At 40.8% G+C, this 17,272-nt stretch overlaps 1 protein-coding gene across 1 annotated transcript in view; it reads right to left on the minus strand.

The window, feature by feature from the left end:
- Positions 1-1,734, minus strand: part of LOC114053685 (somatomedin-B and thrombospondin type-1 domain-containing protein-like) — a 53,751-nt gene extending 52,017 nt beyond the window's left edge. The window contains exon 1 of the mRNA XM_027876801.1: positions 1,509-1,734. Coding sequence (XP_027732602.1) covers positions 1,509-1,734 — 226 coding nt within the window. The remainder of the gene's footprint in view (positions 1-1,508) is intronic.
- Between the last annotated feature and the right edge of the window lie 15,538 nt (positions 1,735-17,272).

The following is a 17,272-nucleotide window of genomic DNA, read 5'->3' on the forward strand; positions in this document are numbered from 1 at the left end:
ATGTATTATTCCTTTGTGTGTTGAAAGCCTTCTTTTCCTTTAAGACTCAACTCAAAGTATCTCCTCCAGGAAGCCTTTCAGGCCTTGAATTTCTCAGAACACTTTGACTAGATCTCTCCTTTGCACTTATCTCACTCTTCCTTGTGTCACAGTACTTGTGTATGTCTCTGTTCAGTCACAAAGTCTTTTGAGAGTAGAGCCTACATCCTACCATTGCAATCATGTAAGCTAGTTAAAACAGTGCTTTGCACATAGCAGGTATGTTCAGTGAATTACTGAATGAAAGGGTGTAGATATTGAGCCTGATTCTTGCCTCCTGGGGGAGGAGGGGAGAGTAGCACAGGGGGCATCACTTTGTAATGGGGAGAAACTGTGCCTTATCTTCTCCAAACAGCCCACACTCGTGTGCTGCATTGCAAGGTGTGTACTAGGTGTGCGCAACCCAGAAAAGTGGTGTGGTTCTTAGCAGGTTAATGATTTATAGAGCCATAGGGCTAGAGGTAGAAGGGACCTCAGAGGTCTAGTTCAACCCATTATTTTCAGAGGAGGAGATCCAGGGTCACACAGAGAGCCAGTGTTATCAATCCTATTAAGATTTAGTTAAGTGGGGATAGCTATTTTAAATGTACCACTTAAGATATAACAAACTGCCTATTGCTATAAATTACAAATTGCATTTACATAGCTCCTGAGAGACAGATCATGAAAGTATCCTGCCCATATGCTCATCTATTTTTCAGTTGAGGAAACTGAAGCTCAAAAAAGTAACTTGCCCAAGATATCACAGTAAAATGTTAGAATTAGAGCCGTTTCGGTCTGGATGCCTACCTAGGTTTCCTAACTCCCATTCTAGCATCCTTACCCCTCACCATGCTAACTCCAGTATGGTCTAAGCATTAGCTGACCTCTAAGATTCCTTCCAAATCTAAATCTATTCTGATTGAAAAGAGAACTTCCCACCCTCCATATTTCTCAGGCAGGTACCCACTGGAAACACTCAGAGAAAGAAAATCTTTAGGAGAATGATGCAACGCCTACAAAAGCAAGCCCTGGCATTATGATGTATACTGGCAGATACATTCCTATGTAGGCAGAATATTTTTTTAATCCTCGCCCCTCCTCTACTCCTCCCCCCTATCCCCACCCCCCAAGCCCTCCAAACCACGACTCCAGAAAGTTCTACAGGACTATTGCCCCACTGGGTTGTCACTAACTTCTCCCCAAGTGGTTGAGTGGAACTTCTCCAAGTTGGTGGGAAGCACTGCCCGGGCTCTCATTTGAGCCTGAGTCACATCCGAGAATTCTTTGGGCCTCTATGAGGAGAAGGGCCGCAGCGCTGGCAGCTCTGCACGGCTCAGGGCAGAGCTATGGGATGGCCAGCCCTGCAAGGGTCAAGTGGAGTCGCGCCGTGCCCACCCTGGGGAGGGTGAGGGCACCAAGGCTCCCGAGGCGCCGGCCGCCCTCTTCAGCCGCATCATGCCCCTGTCCCAAGCTCGCCACCTCCCTACCTGGGCACGCCCTGGAGTAGTCAAAGCAGCAGTCCCCAGTGAGCCGACACGCTTGGTCGCAATAGCACGTCCCATAGACCCTGTCCAGCCTCCAGCCCCGGCCGAAGCAGGTGGGGTCTCGCCCAGGGCAGCACCGCCCCACTTCTAAGCAGCCCGCTTGAGCCCCGGCCCAAAGGCGCGCCAGTCCCCAAAGTGCCATCCAAAGGGCACCCGGGAGGGTCGGCATCGCGAAGGCTTCTCCCCGCCCGAAGGCAGCAGCGATGGTAACAGGCGCAAAAGAGGCGGCGACGGTGACTTAACTTGGTCCCCAGGGAGAGTGAACCGACTCCTCTGACAAGAGGGTGGAGGAGGCGGCCCCCAAACCGCAAGAGAGGCAAGGCGCGCCCCCCCCCCGCCCTTCCGCCAGCCCCCGCCCTTCTCGGACGCAGCCCCTCCCCATCTGCCGCTGCCCTTGGCGTTCAAGGGACCTCAACGCCCGCGCCTCCCGCATTTGGAGGACCAAGCGGTGGTACCCTGCCAGAGCACTGGCCCGGTTAGAAAAGAGGGGTGCCAACGTCGTCCCTTTTCCTAATTACAGCCCCTCTCGGAGCAGCTGGCCTAACTTCCTAACTACTCCCCATTGCAAGGAAGGAGCCAGAAAGCCGCTCCCCGCTGTGCTCTCCTCCCACCCTTCTGTACTCCCAAATTGGGCTGCCCCCAGGACAGAGAGTGCACTAACCCGAAGACGACCGCGCTCTGAGGGGCAGCAGGCGGAGAAAGAGCAGGTGGAGAGGCACCCTGGTGGGCCCAGTGAGTCCTGATGGGCGGGGGGGGGGGGGGGGGGGGGGGGGGAAGTGGCGGTCCACAGGCACCTGTAGTCCTTGCGTCTTTGGCTAGGATCTCTATTCAAAGCCATTAAAACCAACTCAGCCCAGGACTAATGCGGGGCGAGGAAGGTGTCAGGAATTAGTGGTGATTCCTGACACCTCCTAAGTTCACGTATCCTCAGGAGCACAGGCTCTGCCAGAGAACCTCCTTGGAAAGGTTGTAGAGAGGGTTGGAAGCAAGATCGAGGTGTGTGAGTGAGGGGTGGGATGGGGTGTGGAACTTCCTTCAGACCACAGAGCAAAATTAGTTTGCTTGTATGGAGAAATCAGAATGAATGACGGTGATTGAATGAATGGATGAATAAGAAGTGTGTTAGTCCCTCCTTATGACTAAAGTCTATTTCCAATAGATTTCCCATATCTAAAGAAGCTTTTTAAAAATAGTTGACGTTCAATAGAAAGGATTTGGTGCTTTTTAGAACTTTCTCTCCCTTCAATCCAAATACACATGCATAGAAGGCATTTCCCAGCCCCTTGTCCTACTGACCAAAAAAGGTACTAGATCTGAAATTCTGAAAGATTCCATTCACTTTAACTTCCTTCGATCAGCTGACCAGATAGGTTCTTATGTGATATTGAACCCACAAAGTTTCTGACTACAGAGATGCTACCCAATTAATTTCTTCTTCAACAGAAGCCTTTTTGCAGCAGTGCTTTTTCCCCTTTTTTAAAGGAAAGCATCAATAAAATGCACCAAAATAAAGTGTAATGGTGAATGTCTCACCATTGAGACATCTCACCATTATTGTCAAATAAAAGTGACTCCCCCGCCCATTCCAATACAATCCAGCAAGCCTTTCTTAAGCACTTACTATTTGTCAAGCTCTGTGCTGGTGCTGGAAATACAAAGATGAAATGTTGTCTGCCTTCAAGGAGCTTATAGTCTAGTGGGTGTGGGGAGAGGTTCACGTTAACAGATGAAAACATACATGATGACATGAAGAATTCTCTCCTAACAAATGAGGAAGATAATGAAGTGGCCACAGTGGGTGTCACAGCAAGTGAGGCTTGAGGGATGCTAGCAGGTGAGCTGAGGAGATTGCATCATGGGGACACTCTTCTGCTGATAAATTGTATTGTACCCTAGGAATATAGCAATTAGATTTGTCAGATCCAAAATTAGGACACATAGCTTGATATAAGATACTCATATCTTATAGATATAAGAACATAGATATTATAGATAGAAAGATAAGCCTTTTACAAAGCCTCTTTCAAAGCATGCTTTCATTTATTGAAATCAGAACTGTCCTAGAAAATTCCAGACACATGATCCCTTCACCTATAAACCCTGATAATAGATAAACTCTAGCTTGAGAAGTCAAAGGGCCACACTTGAGAGACCTAGAAGGCCACAGGTTCCCCCTTCCTGGCATAGTGGATATGGTACTGACCTCAAAGTCAGGCAGATTGGTTCAAATCCTGCCTCAGGGAATTACTAGTAAAGTGGGGAAAGATTATATGAGATCCAACCTCAGAGACTTACTAACAGAATGAGATAAAGTTATGTACCCTGGGAAAGTCATATAACATCTCTGTGTCTCAGTTTCCTCATCTGTTGTAAAAATTGGGGGGGGAAGCTCATTTTACTTGATAGCCTTTAAGCTCCCTTCTAGCCCTGAATCCTGTGATAAGGGGAATTTATTTCTTTGTGACTGAACAATGAAGTTTTCAGGATAAATTACTTTAATCCAGCTCCTAACCTGACTCTGTCCTTGGCCCCCTGGATAACTTTCCCTTGTCCACTCCTGCAGTCTCCTTCTCCAATGATGAATTCTTCCCCTGGAACTTGCATTTGAAGAAGTATCTCCTTTGGCCAACCTCACTTCTAATCCAGCTCAGCCCTGACTCTACTTTTCTGCCTTGTCCTATCCCCTTTTCTGCTTCCTTTTATACATTGTCTTTCCACATTGAAATGTAAGTTCCTCGAGATCAGGGACTATCTTTTTGTTTATATTAGTATTTCCAGTGATAGCACAGTGCTTGGTATGTGGTAAACACTTACTAAATGCTTTATTTCTATCTAATCTAATACCTTTATATTTTTTCTTTAGGTAAATTTCTCCCGTGATCTGTATGATTCAAATGAAGACTTCCAAAAAAAAAGTAATTGATATTATTTAGTTCTCATTTCCTCTCATTTTCATAATACACTCCCAAATAAGACTTTTAATAATAGCACAACACAATGTTGTATCCATGAGCCACTTTCCAAGAGGTTCCTTGCCCTGCAAAACACCTTTAAGTAACTAAAATTCCCTAACTTTGCAGAAATCTGGAAAAACTGCAGAGAAAAATGAGACACTAATGAATTTATTTCATAACTCATCTTCAATGTAGTTATGGAAAACTATGCCAAAAAAAGTGATAAAGTCAAGTGGAAAAAGATGAGCTAGATTTACTTTAATTTACTTTAACATACATACTGTTTCACCACCACATCAACTAAGAGAGAGAGAAAGACACATGGAGAGAGACAGAAAGAGAGAGAAAATGCCAAGTTCCCTATGCTGAACCTCATAAAGTGTGCTACCAGAGATCTAGATGGTCTTGTCCAATTAGACCCTGAAACAAATGAAAGGAAAACCACTGTTTTCCATTACATCTGAAATGTTGATGTTCTCAAACTTCTAAAATTTTTAGCCAGCAATAAAAGAGTACGAATTTTTTTTATTTTTTAAGAGTGCTATTTTTAAGAGACAAAATAAAAGAGAGCTTGTCTGGTAAGAAACAGTGGAGCTCATGTTAAACTCATGTTAAAGCTTGTACTCTATTGCAAACATCAAGATAAGCCACTCCTAGTAGCCACTAGCAAAGAAGCAATTTCTACAGGAACAGGCAAAGTCAGCAGGACAATTGACATTTCAAACCATAGAGTTCACATCCTTGCTGAAAACAGTATGCTGTTTAATATAACAATTAGACACTTTGTATTCTGTGTTTTGAAGCAAATTGAAGACAAGAGGATTGAAGAAGAGAGAGACTAATTCCAATGACTGAGTGGGTAACGGAGTGTGACCTGCTCCTTGAAAGAAACTCCTTGTAGAGGTTTGTTCCTTGGAAGCAGTAAGAGATGAGCAAGACCACGAAGAGCGGAGGAGAGAGGAGGCACTAATGAGAAGGTGAATCCAAATCCCATGATCTTGATCTAATAAATCCTTGCATTTGAATACTACTTTATAGTTTCCCAAGTAAGTTTTCATAATTATCTCACTTGGTAGCTCACAATTGAAGGCAGCCATAGAAGCAATGTGGAGCTAGGGAATCAGCCCTGGCTTAGGAGTTAAAAGAACTGGATTCTAGTATTGGCTTTGATACTTGTTCACTGTATGGCCTTGGGCAAGTCATTTTCCCTATCTGGGCCTCAGTTTCCTTTTCTGTAAAATAATTAGACTAGATCAGAGGTGTCAAATTGATCAGGTCTCTTGCTGCAAAACTCCTAGTGCTGCCAAAGCAGATTAAAATATAATTGAAAAAATATTTAACAAAATAAATAAAAATACAATAAAACCCAGATAATGTTAATTTGTGGTCTTCTCAGTCAATGTGCAACAGAAGGGATACATTTCTATTTGAGTCTGACACCACTGGACTACATAATCGCCAAGACCCCTTTCAGTTCTAATGCTATATGTTAATGCTTGTATTACAATGAAAACATGGAGATAAGCCATGTCTAGAAGCAAGATAGGTATGTGCAGTTGTATAGGGTAATGGGGCTAAGCTTGTACATTGACTCAATTCTGGTGGGCCACAAGATCTGGCACCTTGCTAAAGGACATACGCAACCAACAGCATTTATTGGTCCCTATGCCCCCATAATTTGGGGCTGAGTTGAAGAAGATTGGGATCAGCAGAGAAGAGCTACCCACTCTGTGGGCTACAAGGATTGAGGAGGGGTGGCTCTAGGCCTGCTCTGAGGAGCCTCTTTATTGGAGCATATCCAGGCGGAGCTTTCCTTTGAGATTCCAGTAAGCAAGGAAGTGGTTCCCTCTCCCTTGCCTTCTGATCTGGAAGCAGTGGTTACTATGTATGAAGCAGCGAGAACATGTCCTTGCCTATGCACATCTCAGACCGGACCTCAAAGCCGCGTCTTCTACTTTGTGTTTCTTCCACTAAGCATAAGTGGAAGTTTCCAATCCTGGCAGCTACTCTGTGAGATTTCCTTGAGTTGGATGTTGGTTGCTGAGCAGGAGGTGATTTCCAAAACAACTTCTTGGAGGAGATAACCACCTCAAAGACGAAGAAAGCCAAAGCCAAGCCTTGGCTTGTCAGGAGATTTCACACTTGTGAATCTTCAAGAAAAACATCAGAAATGAAAGTGAAAGGTCTGTTCAGCAGTTCCTACAAAGTTGTCTTTACCTCTCAAAAGAGAATAATAGGAATGCTGGGTTACTCTTCCATGTTTTATTTATTAATGTGTGCTTTGTTTGAAGCATTTCACCTGTGATGGAGAAATAAATAGCTGTCTATACCTGACTACTACTTTGTATAGTGAGTACCATCCTAGAAGTTCTCCCCGAGACTCTAGACATGAGCTTCGTCTTTGCTTAATATTTCCTTGGAACTCTGGAGGGGAAGCAATGAACTATAGAACATGAGAAAAGACTGAATCTCTCTCTCTGCGGTCAGGCTTTCCCACAAGACTGAATGTAGTGTTCTTGATCCCAAACCAAGCTACCACCTCCAAAGCCTCTGAGTGGAACACCACACATACATACATATGTATATGTACATGTATGTATGTATATATGTATGTATGTATGTTATATATATGGTATTTTTGGTGGGGTACAAACAACTAGGGGAATAATAAAAGGCCTCTTGAAGCAGGTGGCATCTGATCTGAGCCCTACAAGGGAACTATGGATTCTGAGAGGGAGAGATGAAGAAGAGAAGCATTAAATTTTGCAGATGAACATGCGCGCGAGCACACACATGCGCGCGCGCACACACACACACACACACACACACAAAGGAGTTAAGAAACATGGTCAAAGTCATGCCACTAATTAATGACACAGCTGGGATTAAGCCCCAGATTTCTTAGTCCACTCCTTTCTATCATAACACATGGCCTTGTTGTAAGACAAATGAAATTCAACAGAATATAAGCTTCTAGACAACGTGGACTGTTTAATTTTGACTTTGTATTCCCAGTGCCTGAAAGGGTACCTGGCATATAGTGGGTACCTTTAAATAGATATAATTTTTTATGCCAAACTTAATCAAACATTAAATAAAATGAACATTCATACATACGTAAAAGTATGTGAATGAGACTGCACATGAAATTATGACTACTTTGTATATCTTACTTTTAAATAATAAATTCAACATGTAACTTTCAGAACTGTCCTGCTTGTTTGTGATTCCTTCTGGACTTCCTTTTTTTCTATGCATTAAAAATACTTTAAAGACCATTTTTCTTTTTTTTTCCCTTTTTTGGGGGGGAGAAAGACTACCCTATCCCTAGCCCCCCCCTTCTCAAATTGAAAGGAAAAAGAAGGGGAAAATCTCTTATAATAAAAATACATAGTCAAGCAAAACAAATTAGTACATGTCTCCATACTGAAAATCATAGTAGATTCTTTACTAAATGTTTGTTGAATTAAATTGTAGTGTGGCTGTTTATTTAATACCATCATAGCTAGTACATTTTTGGAACTCTTTTCTAGAAAAGACAGTATTCTACCCACCCACAAGCCGTGAGCTTGAGTCTAGGATGGGCCCAGCACATGTTGATCTTCTTTTCTATGCTACAATGCCTTATCCTATTCCTAACCTTATTCCTATGCTACGGGGCCTCTCAAAAGGCAGCTGGTATCTTGCCCCCTTCCTGGGGACAGAACAGTGGGTGTCTGCTACCAGAGCAGCTATAGCAGCAACAATGATAGCAACAGATTGGCCATTTCATACCTGCAAAAAAAGAGAGATAGTATATGGTAGATTCTTTTAAAAATATATTTAGATATATTAATGGAATGTAACCCTTGACAAGTTAAATAAATCTAAACTGATTTTGGGGGGGTATGGGAGGAATATATCCTACAACTTTTGAAGTCAATATTAATACAAGCAATCATTCTCCTCTGTGAAACTGTCAGAGATAGAATGCAGAACTAAGCCGAATCATGCATTTGACTCATTTGGGTAATTCTTATAGTCTTATATGAAATTGAGGACATTCAGAAGTGGGCTGACATTGCTTCCCTCAATCACCCTTTAGAAAAGGATAGGTTTTCCATCTAGTAGACTACCATGAAAATCTCCTTGGAACTTGTCCATCCTTGGTAACCTGGTAATTAGGTAAGATTGCTAAAAAATTTGTGATTGTATATAGACCACTTTGAGGGGTGTGACATGCATTTCTGTGATTCCAGGGATTCTTCAACTATCACCTTGCCCAAAAGGATAGAGCATCACCATAAAACTGAGACATAACAGCTTTCAGTTTCATTTATGGTGTCAGCTAATGATTTAATGATTTAATTCTGTTTTTACTCTGAAGTTGATTTATAAAGATGTAATTTAGAAAGACCAATTTTAATTTTAAAAAATTAAAATTTTTCATAAAATATTTTGCCCATGAGGAAAGAAGTAGAAAAAAGAACTTCTTGGACAGAATCAGGAGGCTAAGGTTATAGTCTAAACTTGAAAGTTTTTTGGCCTTGAACAAACTGTTTGTGTGTTGGGGGCTTCAATGTCCTCATCCATAAAATGAGTGGATGAGATGATTATGGGGATAATTTTATGAAGATAATTTAAGATCAAGGGTTTGTGAAGAGGATTTAGTCTTGGTGAGAAGGACCACCTCTTCGTCAGAGCCTGGAGTAAAGAGAATGAGTGGTGCTATCAAGAAATTGTGAGATAAAGAGGAGGGAAATAGCTTAGAGCAAATTGCTTCTACTTTCTCAATAAAGTATGAAGTGAGGACCTTAGCTTTGGAGAAACCTTCAAATTACCAATATAATAACCCTAATAATTGTCCTCCAGCATCAGCCTTCAATGGGGATGGGAGGGGGGAAAAACGACTACCCAGTAGACCGTTTGGAATTCAGACTAGAGCAAAGAGTCAGCATGTAGAAGAAGGCATGGGAAGAATTGGAACTTCCTATTTTCAAAAGCAGTAGCAGTTCAAGGCTCTTAGGATCTTCACACAATCATGGGATTTTATAGATGGAAGGCACTTCAGTGGTCAACTAGTCCACCCTATACCTGAAATGGACTCTCCACTTTAGCATTTCCATTGAGCCTCTGCTTGAAGACCTCCAATAAGGAAGAATCTACCACTTCTCTGGCAGTCAAATGAGCTTGAACAAATAATTGTCATCAAGTCAAGCAACGTCTGATGTTCTAATTCCCCTCCTGGATTCTGCACCCTGCTCTTTTGTTTAAGGGTAGAAGTGGAAGGAGAGAGGCAGTAAACTATAGATGCACTCACAAAAGCCTTTTTGGTCGGTGAATAGACCAAGCAGCTCCAGAAACTATTCTAGTTTTGTGTGTTTGTCCTTGGTACCTAAGGAAGAGGGAGTGAATGTGTGATTTCATTGGCCAAGGGAGTTTCTGAATGAGAAGTCTCTACCAATACAAATTAGCACCATCTCTGCAACTTATGGTCTTCAACTGGGGTCACTAAGGTTAAACAGCTTGCCCAGGGTTACAAAGCCAGTGTGTACCACAGACAGGATTTGAACCCACATCTTCTTGGCTCTGAAGCCTTAATGGCAACGTCTTTTTATTGCATTTTCTCTGTCACCTATACATCTGGAAAATGCAGAAGAAAAACAGGTGCAATGAAGTTTCCTCAGAGAAAAGTTACATTGGTACTTATTCTGACTTTTTCTCTAACCAGCCCAGGCTGCATACGATTAATTCTGAAGTGGATCCTGTTCCAGTAGTGAGTCATTTACTGTCTCTTAAAATGTAATCTCATGTAAAAATGTAAATGTGTGATTTGGTGCTTGCCAAGTTTAGTGCCTTCTGAGTCTTCTTGAAGAAAATAGTCATGATATATAGAGAGGAGGTCTTCTGGACAGTCCACACCTTTTGAATGCTCTCATTTTTTTGATCCTGAACCACATTTTCCAGTTTTCACCATCCTCCTCTGTGTCCAATTTCTTATTAAAATTACCAAGTATCAAGGACTTAATTTGAAAGATCTTATTAAAGTCTTCATATAATTTCTCTACTCTATCCTCAGCAATGAATGTTGGCAGAAAAACTGCAATTGTCTTCATGGTGGTCTGCTTGCTTATACCCAATGTGAGCACTGCAAATGTGAGATGACCATGCAATGTGTGTAATGAGGAAGAATCAACCATTTGCCCCATTGGCTATGGGTAGAGTACGCCCCATGGAGCATGCCTGGAGCTTGGCCCCTTCTGAGAACACATACCCTTCCTGGTTCCAGTGTGTAGACCACATGTGCTGGCTCACTGCTGAAATACTTGGTACTTTAGGATGACCCAGCAAACTCTGAATTGTCCCTTGTTCTACAGTAAGGGCAGCAAGGGGAGGTGACTACTTAAGAGCAGACTGGCCACTAAATGAGAAAGAGCCGCTCATTTAGCAGAACTTCAAAGACTGGCCTCATCTTCTAGCACTCACTCTCCCCATTGACTGAGCCAGTGGGGGAAGCAATGGTTCCCTTGATTGCACCCATTTCACCAAGTTTCCCATGAAATTTTATTTCTTGATGTCTTTGGGTGCTTGACATGAAACCCACTCTTCCAACTCCACTGTTCACCTCTCAAGCTTATACTCTAACTTCTTTATGGCTTCTGATTTCATTTATAGGAAAAATGTCACTTTGGATGTAGTTCGCTTCCTGCTGTAGTGTGAGGCCTTGAATTAAAGTTTTGTTGATCATTGGATAAGGAACATATAGGAAGGCCAACAGTTGAATTGATGGTCATTGATGATATAAGAACTGTGTACTATTAGTGACCTCTGCCCCCACTTCCACTGCTGTTACTACAGAAGAGCAAATGCATTCCACCCCCTTAGTTTCATGTGTCATCTTGACTAAAAATGTTGACCTCCCAGTGGTTGAATTTCTGGCAATGAACCTTTGTGTATTTTGTTGGCCTTCAGGCAGCAAACACAGCTTATCATCAGGGCTATACACAAAGCCTGTCTTTCCAGCTCGGTAGAATCTTGCTGCCTTCAAGAATCCATGCCACCATGAGCCATCAGAGCAGGACTTGGCTGGGGGATGTTTTCCAGCTCTTAAATTCTTTTGGTCTGCTTAGAATGCAGTAAATTACAGCAACACACAAGATAGATATGGCTTTACATTTTTCCCTTTAATCTTTATAGTTATTTGCAAGTAACATTACAATGTGACAGAAACAGCTTTACCTGCCCAAGATTTGTAGAGAGACTGAAGATTTCCTCAGAGGGAAAGGGATTAGGGTGAAGTTTAGAGATAAAGATAAAAGTTGAAATCTAAACACGCAGTTCACCTTACATGGATGCATAAAGAGTCACACCAGAACACTGAATAAATCTTGGTCACAAAATGGAATTCAGCCAACAAGGTACAGTAACAAAATATATGTCTAACTTCCTCATAAAAAAATCTACAATGGGTAAGGTTATGGATAGTGCCAAGACTGGTCTTTCAGTGATGATAAAAATCTGGCCCTGCTGATCCTGACTGCAGTAGAATTAGAAGCAGTATTTTTTTTAATGACATCTGAGTGACATTTTATAAAGTTATGTGATTTGCTTTTTTTTTTTTAGGGCAAAATGATGCTCTCTGATCCAGAATATAGGTCTTTATAGCACACTGTGCTTTGAACTCTCATCCTACATGTGGAATTCCCATTGTGACCCAGGAAATTTCTCTGGGGGAGCATACAAAGCCCTGTGAAGAACTACATTGCAGTCATGAAGGAAATGGGCCTCCAAGGGGCAGGAATGTTCACATTCTATTCAGTTCTAAGAAAGAAGTGGGAAGTGCATGGGAGTTCTGGGTGGGTGTGAATGCAGTTCTGTAGCGAGGCTCCATGGCTGTGTATCTGAGATGACTTTGGCCTCAATGTTGGGAATGTACAAGGAAGCAAACACCCTCTCTTCCACTCTACCCCACCCCATACTTCCACACGCACATCCTCACGTGTGGGGCAGAACCTCTATTTGCTTGTATTATCAATGCCAACTTTGTGATCAACCACAAATGAATTTCTAATCAAAGCAGGTGCATTTTTTTGTTAGTATCAAGTTAATTCTGAGATATAGGCCACAGTTAAGCCATTAAAGAAAAGTAGCCAGATGCCAGATGTTAGTTTTTCCATTCACAGAATTCCTTAAATTCTTACATGTTTCTAATCCTGATTTTCTATTGAATTTATTACTGTGTTGTAGCCAGTTTCTATTTGCGTCTATTTGATTTCTTATTCTGGATTTGAATTTTAATTTATATTGAAATTTTAATATTTTAAGCTCATCTTCTCTAAGAATTAATACTCTAAGTTTCAGAGCAAGTGCTGACTTTTATTAATAGAGGGAATTTCTTCACCTGGCAGTTCTCTATATCAATGAGATCACAGGCGTGGTTAAAAAAGAAAAAGGTTCAACCTATTTCTGATGGCATTTCCTTGTTTTCATCAGACTTAAAATGAGAGGATCAGTCTTATCCTTAAATACTATGAAATTTATGCATGGTAGGGCAATGAAAGCTATATAGACTCAGCCCTGCGCCCCATGGGAGCTTGTAATCTGAGATAAACAACTGACCCAGTGCCTATCCCAGTGCCTGGTACATAGTGGGAATTTAAATAATGCTTGTTAGCAAAATGATTGACTTAAGCAGTGCTGAAAACCTAAATTCTAGGCCCTCCAGCCAAATCTTTCAATTATACACTCTTCTCGCATAACAAATTCAGAAACACCCTTGCTGTACCTCCTTTCATGGGCCCCCCCAAGCACTGCAAACTCTGTATGCCTCTAAGGAAAGAACTTATAAAAGATACTCCGCAAGTTATGACAGCAGTAGAACTGATCTGAGCCAATGGGCCTTCTTGCTCTTCATCACACATAACATTTCATTTCCTGACTCTGTGTCCTCTGTGGAAAGAACACCTGAAGACATTTGTCTGGATCTCTATTTGCATCCTTCATTGTACTAAAGGGAATCATGGAAGAATTTTAACTTAGGAAATTTGTTTCTCACTTGAGGATGAGAGAGTAATTTCCAGTCGACCCCAGGTCCCTAAAACCTATGAGGAGAGCACTACATGTTCTGGGTGTTCATTCTCTTTCTCTCTCTCTCTCTCTCTCTCTCTCTCTCTCTCTCTCTCTCTCTCTCTCTCTTTCTCTCTCTCTCTCTCTCTCTTTCTCCCCCTCTCCTCCCTCAGCTTACTTCTTTTTTGTAATAAAATCATGTATCCTTGAAATTTTGAAGCATATTATAACTTATTATTTTGGAGGGGTCTGTTTTGGGGGAGGGAAGTGGTTTTATTACTGAGGAGAACTCCATTTAGCAATTCAGATCAGAAACTGCTCTTCACCTCACAATTTCAGAAGTTTTTTAGGACACTGAGAAATTAAGTGACTTGTTTAAAGTCACAGTCAAGATGTATCAGAAGTAGCACTTAAATTCAGGCCTTCTGACACTGTCCCCAGTCTTCTATCTACATCTTTCCTTATTTAACAACATTAACTATTATAGGCTTATGTCCCATCCAAATACCTTTATAAGTGTTTGAGGATCCATGAAAAGAGAGAATGCCACTGTGTGTCTGGTGAGGATATGTGTGGGAATAGGGAAGTAAATAGTGGTTCTTTTCATAGAGTTCACTGAGTGACGGGCAATGCCCTATACCTTTTTGGTAAGGGGAAAGAGAAAGTAAGAAGATCCTGAATAGGGAGAGAGATAGTTGGGGGATTTCTGAGTCTAGGTATCAAGGCCTTATCCAATCAAACCAGAAAGACTTTTAGTAGGGGTAGAATTTCAGAGGCATTTTAAATGTTGAAAGAGTGACAACTTACTCAGCAAGGTGACAAGAACTTTCTGGGCATAGGATGCAATATAAAAGGAGGGGGAAAATGGTTGGTGTAGAACGACTAGATGAAAGGAGATTTCAGGGATCTTCCATCTAACCCCAGGCTTCAGTCTACTCTGCTATTGATTAGTTCGATTTTGTTGATGACTTGGGTATGAAAAAAGTGATGAATGCTGTCTTTGACCTCAGGTGAAACATGCTTGACCCTTTAGGGATGAATGACTGTCTTATCTTGCTCCAAAAATTGCAATTTAAGCCTCATCAACTTAAGATACAGTTAGTGTAATCATCCAACCAATAAACTGCTGACACACTATTTCATCTGTCAAATGGACATCCATTATAAGCTTCACTGAAGTCAGTCATCCATTCAGGGTTTTAATATTCTCCTAGTAGCTAATTTCATATCATTTCCACTTAAATGGATTTTCATCATTAAGCTGGGATTATATTATTTTAATATATACTTTGTACTCACAAGACTAAAGGCTTGCCTGCTTTTATAACTAGGTTTACTAAATTATTCTTTTGGAGAAAAAAGCAACCTGGATATGTTTTTACAAATCTCCGTATAGCAGTTGTACTCTTAGCTGTGTCCGTTGATTAAGAGAATACATAGAATACAAAGAACTATTGTGAAGACATTAACAATTTAAAATGAAATTATATTTTACTTAACACACCAATTACATACACTTAACCAATATTAATACAGATATGTGCAATGTATTCTTTATTCAGTCTACAGAAACCTATTTCTTTTTCTCCCCTGACATCAAACCTCCCCAATACACCTATTGATTTTTCATATTTAAATGTTTCCCTTTGTTTCAGGGTTCAGGGTTTTTTTTTTTGTCTTTTGTTTTAATGTTTGTTTCATTTATTGAATTGCATATGTATTCCTGGATCTTTTGCAAAATCTCTGCAGTCTCTGGATGGGGCTCATGGAACAAAAGTTGGGAACCATTATCTTTGGGCAACAGAGAACAATTTCATAATCATCAAAATCATTAGGATCCCCCTTCCTATCATCATCAGTGTATATTGATTGAGTAATCTCAGAGCCTTTGTCACTCTACCCAAGTCTCCAAGGAATTAGGCAACATTGTGCAGGACAGTAATCTGTGTTTAGGATTCCTTTATCCCTTTTTATGTACTTCATGCTCTTTAGGTCCCATTACTCCAGAATAGGAACCACAAATACAGTTACCCACAAAAAGTGCCACATATACAGGACTTTGTTCTCTCTTTTTCCCTTACCTTCAAACTTACCTATCTTTTGCTCTATTTCCAGGATCCTGTCTCTTGCCAAGGAATGAGTACACTAATTCAAACTAAGCTGGCAATGGCTGATTACATTTAATGTTCTATTCAATGACAAATAACATCTATATATTGTCATTTGCATCCTTTAATACTGCTGCCCTAAAAATTTGGACATTTAAGACACCAAAGGCAGGTGAGGGGGAGGAGTAGGAGAAACAGACAGCAAGAGCCTTTGCCAGAATCATTCCAACTCTTCCCAAAATATTGAGTCCATCATCCCCTAAGTCACTTTAAATTTAGGTAAGGTATTACTATAATTTCTTTCATGAAATGGAAAAAGGGTGGTAATGGAGAGAACTTGTTTCCATTCCTACTTGGGCTCCTACAAAAGTTACCAAATACTGTGGATCAGTAGCACCCACTCAAAGATCATTGTTCACAAGCCTCTGCTGATATGTTTAGTTTTACCAGACAGCCAGAGGCATTAGTTCAAGGAATGAGAAATTTAGTCAAACAGCATAGCAAATAAAGTGTAAGAAAAGATTCCTCCATGCATTCATGGAATATCCTCTTCCATAGGTTATAATACTACCAATGTGAAAGGGTAAATACAAAGGGAATATTAATGAAGTGGTACATGGCAAGGATCCCTATGGCATATCCATATATATGCCCAAAGCAACTCATACCTCCCACAGTGCAGATCTGCCAATGTCCTTCAGTGAAATCATAGGACTGCTTTACTCTCTATTGGGTATCTTCCTTTTCTTTCCTTTGTGTTATTTCTGTTGGATGTCTGCAATGGTAGCAAGATTGTCAAGCTTTTCTCTATTGATATTTTCTGGGCTTCAGGTATTTAACTTCTTCAGAGTCATCAACTACTACTATCTACTGGCAGATGGTAGCTAGAAAGCCTTTTCCTAGAAGAGAACTTCACCTATGTTTGGGCATAGCCAAAGGCTACAAGCCACCACATCCAGTCAAGGAGCCAACAAAAGCTAGCAGAGTGCCACAGGCTAAGATTAAATTTATTTTTTGTATAGTCTTTAGCCTAGTACAGACTCAAGGTCCTTGGTTCCAGATCAGTAACTGACTTGAGGTTAAAAAATTCTTTTTATCTTCTATTAAATCCTTGCTTGTGAGCCTGCAACCATAATTACATGGCAATTGGTATACACTCACCTCATTCTCTTTTTCATTTTATTTTATTTTTTATTTAACAAACATTTATTTTCTCTCTCACCCCTCAAATTTAAAAGAAAATCAAAACCCTTGTAGCAAATGTGCATAAAGAAAAACAAATTCACACTTCGTCCATGTGCAAAAAATTTATGTCTCATTCCATATCTTGGATTCATCATTGTCAAGAGATAGGTAGCATAGATCATCAATAGTGCTCTGGAATTTTGATCAGTCATTACATGAAATAGAGATCTTAAATCTTTCAAATTTGTTTGTCTTTATAATTTTATTGTTATAGTATAAATCACTCTGGTTCTGCTCACTTCACTCTACACCGATTCATACAATACTTCCAAGGTTTCAGTGGACTCATCTCTTTTGTTATTTCTTATAACAAAATAATATTCCATTATATTCATATAACATAATTTGTTCAGTC

This window comes from Vombatus ursinus, unplaced genomic scaffold (assembly GCF_900497805.2).
Source record: "Vombatus ursinus unplaced genomic scaffold, bare-nosed wombat genome assembly UNPS02014812.1, whole genome shotgun sequence".
Classification (NCBI taxonomy): domain Eukaryota; kingdom Metazoa; phylum Chordata; class Mammalia; order Diprotodontia; family Vombatidae; genus Vombatus; species Vombatus ursinus.